The 6,778-nt window shown below is 29.8% G+C and overlaps 3 protein-coding genes across 5 annotated transcripts; 2 read left to right on the plus strand and 1 right to left on the minus strand.

The window, feature by feature from the left end:
• Window positions 1-229: 229 nt before the first annotated feature.
• Window positions 230-1,600, minus strand: LOC122632107 (ninjurin-A-like). 2 transcript variants are annotated; one of them, XM_043818586.1, is made up of 3 exons: window positions 1,453-1,600; window positions 707-1,298; window positions 230-560 (listed from the first exon to the last, which is right to left on the minus strand). In XM_043818586.1, exons 2-3 carry the CDS (start codon window positions 1,022-1,024, stop codon window positions 363-365), a joined length of 516 nt encoding a protein of 171 aa, XP_043674521.1. In that variant the 5' UTR covers window positions 1,025-1,298; window positions 1,453-1,600; the 3' UTR covers window positions 230-362. The 2 variants fall into 2 exon arrangements, with proteins under 2 accessions (XP_043674521.1, XP_043674523.1); XM_043818588.1 differs by having other exon boundaries at window positions 1,434-1,566.
• Window positions 1,601-1,776: 176 nt separating this feature from the next.
• Window positions 1,777-4,678, plus strand: LOC122632103 (argininosuccinate lyase). Of its 2 annotated transcripts, none has more exons than XM_043818580.1 (11): window positions 1,777-2,065; window positions 2,287-2,397; window positions 2,441-2,539; window positions 2,653-2,736; window positions 2,827-2,958; window positions 3,073-3,173; window positions 3,295-3,488; window positions 3,575-3,774; window positions 3,879-4,103; window positions 4,225-4,331; window positions 4,419-4,678. In XM_043818580.1, exons 1-11 carry the CDS (start codon window positions 1,931-1,933, stop codon window positions 4,600-4,602), a joined length of 1,572 nt encoding a protein of 523 aa, XP_043674515.1. In that variant the 5' UTR covers window positions 1,777-1,930; the 3' UTR covers window positions 4,603-4,678. The 2 variants fall into 2 exon arrangements, with proteins under 2 accessions (XP_043674515.1, XP_043674516.1); XM_043818581.1 differs by having other exon boundaries at window positions 2,453-2,539.
• Window positions 4,679-4,704: 26 nt separating this feature from the next.
• Window positions 4,705-6,469, plus strand: LOC122632108 (very-long-chain 3-oxoacyl-CoA reductase-like). The gene has a single exon (XM_043818589.1). It carries the CDS (start codon window positions 5,006-5,008, stop codon window positions 5,930-5,932), a length of 927 nt encoding a protein of 308 aa, XP_043674524.1. The 5' UTR covers window positions 4,705-5,005; the 3' UTR covers window positions 5,933-6,469.
• Window positions 6,470-6,778: the final 309 nt, after the last annotated feature.

Raw genomic sequence — 6,778 nt, forward strand, 5'->3', positions numbered from 1 at the left:
TATTTTGAATGAATAAATGTAATGTTAAAAATTAGATTAATTTCTTTTGCAGTAGCTAATACTCTATACGATTTTATTAATATAATTATTGATAATATATAAACAAAGAAATATTGAAAAGTATTTGTTATATGTACAAGTTTTAATTCACGAAATAATCACAAGCATGATATATCAATAATTGATAGTTATAAATACGAGACTCGAGCGATATCAAAAAATATGTAAATACTGTTTCTAGTGCATTCATATTATTTGCAAAGTATTGTTACAAACAAACAGGGTATAAATTAATAATAAAATTATTATGGGAAAATCTGTAATGTTGAAAATGAACATTATATGTTTTGCATGAGTAATATCTACGTAGCCATAGACGTAGATGATACATCCATGGTAGCCGGTGTAGTTATACTAAATGCAGCGACAAAAACGTTAATAATAGTTATAAGAAACACACCAACGACAACATAATTATTAATTTTTCGTGCATTAAGTGATTTTGATTGTCCTTTCATATCGAATCTGCCTTTAAAAATTAAACTTACACCAACGGCGATCTAAAAGAATAATAACAAAGAAAAACTCCTTTAATCGCGTCATTCTGATTTCGCAAAAAGTTTCATAATAATGTATAGCTCGTCATTATTATATGTATATCTACATATATATTGCGTGTAGGAAAAAGAAAAAAAAGACGTCATACCTGTAGCAAAAGACTGATGACAATGAGAATCAGAATAACGTAAAAGGTAGGACTATTTCGTTGATATTCAATAAGGTACCTTAACTGATTAGCATTAGCTGTAATCAACGCTACGTCCATCATACCCTGGGCTACAGTTTTCTTCGCTGCAAAAGTATTAACAGCTCGTGTGTTGTAAGCTTGCGATCTTTTGTCCGTCGTATCAACAGATACAACAATATCCTTTGATGTAACAATTTTTTCAACATCATTCGCATTATCGTGTAATCCTTTATTATTTAATTCCACTTTATCATTATTCAGGCGAGGTTCTTCCATGTTGTCCTTCGTACGATCGATCGTTTGACAAATTTGTTTAACCGTCAAGAAGAAAACTTGTTATTGTTAGGAGAGCCGAGCGAACGAGCGAGCGAGTAGGTAAGAAAAGAAAACATTCGCGAACGGATCGATCAAGATTACTGCGGAGCTTTGTCGATGAATATTTAGATAAGCGTTCAAGTATATATTAACGATCTTTCGTCTTTTACAGTGCGTGTGACAATTATCCAACGTCCTTTCTTAACTTTCTGTCAAGAGAATATATCGAGTTGACCTGTATTTTTACGAATGCGTATATATATATATATATATATATATATATATATAACAAATATATAATGAATTTATATTAGTACACAATTTTACGAATTGTATCAATAATGATGAAAAACAGATACTCTATCTCTACTATTAGATTGCTATCTTACTTTGTATCAACCTTCTACGGTATTAGAATATCCTCTATACTCTATTGTAAAAATAATATTTACAAAACAAACTTCACTAATCATTGCACCGAACGACTTGTAATACACACGCTAGTCAAAGTTAAACTGTTAGTATTATTTTATAGAAAGGAATCAGATAGGATGTGATAGGAAACATATACGGTGACGGCTATGTTCTATCAGTTTTGATAGCATCATTAAAAACGGAAAAAGTAAAGCCACAAGTATGACGCATGTTAGAGAAAGGAAATATAATGTTATAAAGACACACTGATATGCCTATACACGAAAAAGTAGTTCCTGTTTAAGTTTTGTTTCTATTTCCTTCGGAGATAAGAAATATGTATTTTCTATATACATTTAATTTTCCATATACATTTGATATTTGTAATTCGCTTTCATGTATTTAGATATTCATACATTCGTTTAATTTACTAGCATCAGTGGTTATCTTTTAATGATAATGCTATGTTTTTATGATACGCTATACGAAACTTGCGTAATAAATGATATTAAAAGGCATTCGATAGAAAACATCGAGTCGTATGTTTGCGTATCAGTCAGAATTTACAATTTTACCATGTCGGCACGGGTAAGAATTATTTTTTATAAATATTTCATTACCATTAATAAATGAGTGAATGTAAATGAGAGAGTAAAGAAATGAAAGTATTTGTGAAAATATGTAAGGTAGTTTTGAATAGATTTCGAGAAATATTTAATTTTACTGATAATAACAATAATAATATAATAATAATAATAATAATAATAATAGTATAATAACAATTCTTTAATTCGCATAAATATAAGCAGGATTGTCAGAAATTATGGGGTGGTCGTTTTACAAAGGAAATCGATCCTGATTTTCATGATCTAAACGCATCCATTAAAATCGATAAACGGTTATATGCAGAAGATATAGAGGTAAAGTAAATGATCTACGTATGTGTATATAATATTACAATAGTTATATTTTCAGGGAAGTATCGCTTATGCAACTACACTATGTAGAGCTGGATTTTTAACGGAAGAAGAAGTACAACTTATCGAGAATGGTTTTAAAAAGGTTCAATGATTAAAAAGATAAAAAAAGAGCGAAAGTATTTGAAATTCATTTAAATAAAATTACTTGATTAAAAAATAAATAAATAAAACGTATGATAAAACAAATGTTAATAGATCTTGGCCGAATGGAGGGATAATCTTTTTGTTATCATTCATCAAGACGAGGACATTCATAGTGCAAATGAGCGTAGATTATCGGTAAAATTTTAACGAGTAATGAACAGAGAGATCATTATTAAAATTGTGCTTTGATATGATTGATAAATCGATCAATATTTGCTATCACAGGAATTAATCGGTGACGTAGCAAAGAAATTGCATACTGGTAGAAGTCGTAACGATCAAACAATAACGGATACTCGACTTTATCTTCGAAAGTCGATAGATAAACTTCGTTTAAGAATTAATAACTTTATCGAGGTATGTATATATTTTATATTTTATTTTTGAAAGTTAAACTTACTAACGATATTATTATGAAGCTGATTTATGCGATACTAAATGGAATATCATTTGAAAATCAATTATTTTTAGACACTTATAAATCGTGCTGAGAAAGATAACGATGTGATTATGCCTGGCTATACTCATATGCAACGTGCACAACCGATTAGATGGTCACATTGGCTTCTTAGGTTTGAATATTAAAATTAATTGGTTACAGATAACTAAATAAGTAAAAATAATATATTAAAAAGACTAAAAAAATAAAACAAAGGAAAATTTATATAATAATAATTCTTTATGATAATTCAGTTATGCTTGGTACGCAAAAGCTGATGTTGAAAGATTACAAGAAATTCGTAAACGTGTGAACGTATTGCCATTAGGAAGTGGTGCCATTGCTGGAAATCCATTTGAGATAGATCGACAATTTTTAGCAACTTATCTTGGCTTTGAAGACATTAGTTGTAATAGTATGTACGCGGTTTCCGATAGAGATTTCGTTGGTAAGATTTTTGTTTGTTTCCAAATATTTCTTTATATAATATATATATAATAATATCTTAGAGTAAAAATATTTTTCAATATATAGCTGAATTTCTTTTCTGGTCATCTTTAACTACGATCCACTTGAGTCGATTGGCCGAAGATTTGATCATTTACAATACCAGTGAATTCGGTTTCGTAGAATTTTCCGACGACTTTTCAACCGGCAGTAGTTTAATGCCACAAAAACGTAATCCTGATTTAATGGAAATAATTCGTGGAAAAAGTGGCACTTTACTTGGAAAGGTTTTTTTTTTGCACAATATCAATTCGATTAATATTTGTATCTTACTTTATTGAAATTATAATTTACACGATAAGAAAAGATGACTAATAATATATGATTTCAGTGTATGGGCTTCATGACAACTCTCAAAGGTATTCCATCAACTTATAATAAAGATCTTCAAGAAGACAAAGAAGCATTATTTTCTGCGTTCGATACATTAGATAATATATTTTTTATTATGGAAAAAGCATTAGGATCTTTAACAATAAACAAAAAAAAATGCAGCGATGCTTTAACAACCGATATGCTTGCCACCGACTTGGCATATTATCTTGTGAGGAAAGGGGTAAGCAATGGACGTTTATATACATCATAGATTGAAATATAAAAAATGGAGAAAGAGAGAAGTGATCTAAATAAATAATCATAATTGATATTAATGATTTTGAAAATTTTGAACGTTTTAGTTACCGTTTAGAGAAGCACATCATTTGGCTGGCAAAGTTGTAACTTTTGCCGAATCGAAAGGTTTATCATTGTGCGACGTACCATTAGAAAAATTACAGGAAATAAGGTAAATTATTTTATATCGAACATAAAAAGAATCTACTGTATATAAACTATTCACGTTTCTTTTTCATATAATATTAAAAATTTTTAGTCAAATTTTTAAGAAGGACGTGGAATATATTTGGGATTTTAAAAGAAGCGTTGAACAGTACAATGTTATAGGTGGTACCAGTACGTTTGCATTATGCCACCAAATAAATTCTCTTCGACATTGGTTACGAGAATCGAATGTACAGTCTCTTGTTGTGGAAGAGTCATGTGAAAGTGTAGATTAATTGTTCGTTTTCTTTTTTTTTTTTTTTTCTTTCGAAATGAGTTAGACGACGCTAATATTTCGTTTATTTTATTTGACTTATAAGTAAAGAAGTATAAGAAAATAACCAATAAAATTATTCCTGATTATATAGCGTTATGTTGTATATTATTTATCGATGCAGTGCAAACTCACAATTTCATGAAATGACTATCTCTTCTTAAAACGATATAATTAATGCGATAAAAGTGCAGTTTTAACGGACACGGTTTTATGTTTCCTGAAGTTTAGAGGAGCTATTTGAACATTCGTAAAGATCTTTCGTTTTGAATGGAGGACATGTTTGACATGACCGAAACTAGAAATCATCGAAAAATGAATGGACGGATGCGTTATTTCGCTCTGTAATTGACATCTCATTCGCAATGGGTATTATAGAAAAAATAGGTTATATAGCAATCTTTTACTGGAGCTATAAAATCTATCACGGCATAATACGTAAACTGATCAATGGCTATTCGAACGACAAGAAAATTGATTTATTATCGATGGGTAAATGGGGAATGGTAACTGGTTGTTCACATGGTATTGGGAAAGCATATGCCGAAGCACTTGCAAAAGCAGGATTAAATGTTGTCCTAATAAGTCCCGATACTGAAAGTTTGAAAATATTCGCCAACGAAATAGAAGCTCTCTGCAATGTTAGAACGAAAATAATAAGATTAGATTTTTCCGAAGGAATGGAAACTTACCGTGCAATAGAGAAGGAAATATTAAATTTAGAGGTGGGCGTATTGGTGAATAATCTCGGTATTTCTTATCCTCATCCTGAATACTTCCTGGATCTACCACATAAGGATAAAATTTATATGAATATTATACATTGCAATATCGTTGTTGTGACGAACATGTGTCGAATAGTCTTACCACAGATGGTTTTACGTGGTAAAGGTGTTATAGTAAATATTTCATCTAGCGTGGCTCTAATGCCATGTCCATTATTGACTGTTTTCGCAGCAACGAAAGCCTACGTTTTAAAATTCAGCAGAGATTTGCAAATCGAATACGGCAAGCGTGGTATAATCGTGCAATGTCTTTTACCTGGAACTGTGACCAATCACACGATGGATTCTCCAAAAGCTGGCTGGATGATACCAACTCCAGATGAATATGTTCAAAGTGCTATAAAAACGATCGGAAAGGAAATCGTCACAACTGGCTTCATTCCACATTCTTTATTGATTGGAATGGTCAAACTGATATATCGTTTTTCCCCAAAGTTGATACTCATATGGATGATAAGCGTTATGGAGAATAATCGTAACAATATGTTACAACGATATCTCGCTTAATCTCATAATCTTCATATTCGCTCTTTCGCTCATCGCTCTTTCGAATTTTGTTTGCCGCGCTCTTTTCATTTTGCCAATCAAACACTATCAATAAATTAGTTAGTGCATATTAGATCGTGTTACTAAAGAGAAATTACATAATTTGTATATATTTCTCTTTCAAAAAGAAAATATTTTTATGATTTTTTATGAAAATCTACATTGTTTATTTTTTCACATTTAATTATCTAATTAACAACGCATATATAATATATTTTTTATGTTACTATTCGTTTCTATAAGAGAACGTATTGTAAACTGAACTAATGGAATATATCCGAAGTTGCGTAATAAATTATCAATTAGTTCGTTTATATAAATATTCATTTTACGTATTAAAACGATATATTAATAAATAATACAAATCGAACATATAAAATTATTCACAGATATTCGTTAAAATCATGCAGGGCGTTTTGCATGTTGTTACATAACGAAAATTAATAGAAACAGCAAAAAGGAAATCTATGTAGGTATATATGTATCTATGTAGCTGTAGATAACAAAATATTTATAAAATTAATATACAAATGTTTAAATTTAATACTGTTTTCTTTTTTGCCGATCATTTAATGTCAAAAGGAAGGAACATTGTATTAAGGTTGTTCATCATTCCTGGCTTTATAATAATTTACGCTAACAATAAAAACAGACGTAATTCTTGACCGATTTTGATGAACACAATTTTACTTTAAAAAAGGAGATATAATCTAGGACCACTTTTGCGAAAAACTTTATTTCCTTTGAAAAAAATCGTTTTAAACTATTGTGTTCTTTCGAGAATAATTTATGCATAAAAAAAGCTTC

This window comes from Vespula pensylvanica, chromosome 9 (assembly GCF_014466175.1).
Source record: "Vespula pensylvanica isolate Volc-1 chromosome 9, ASM1446617v1, whole genome shotgun sequence".
Taxonomy (NCBI): domain Eukaryota; kingdom Metazoa; phylum Arthropoda; class Insecta; order Hymenoptera; family Vespidae; genus Vespula; species Vespula pensylvanica.

Bases quoted from the DNA above. Each gene is read 5' to 3' on its own strand.
- LOC122632107 (XM_043818586.1), bottom strand. From the start codon at position 1,024: ATGGAAGAACCTCGCCTGAATAATGATAAAGTGGAATTAAATAATAAA. The intron at 561-706 runs GTATGACGTCTT...TTATTCTTTTAG, and splicing joins TCATCAGTCTTTTGCTACAG to ATCGCCGTTGGTGTAAGTTT.
- LOC122632103 (XM_043818580.1), top strand. From the start codon at position 1,931: ATGATAATGCTATGTTTTTATGATACGCTATACGAAACTTGCGTAATA. The intron at 3,174-3,294 runs GTTTGAATATTA...ATGATAATTCAG, and splicing joins TGGTCACATTGGCTTCTTAG to TTATGCTTGGTACGCAAAAG. The intron at 4,104-4,224 runs GTAAGCAATGGA...TGAACGTTTTAG, and splicing joins ATTATCTTGTGAGGAAAGGG to TTACCGTTTAGAGAAGCACA.
- LOC122632108 (XM_043818589.1), top strand. From the start codon at position 5,006: ATGGGTATTATAGAAAAAATAGGTTATATAGCAATCTTTTACTGGAGC.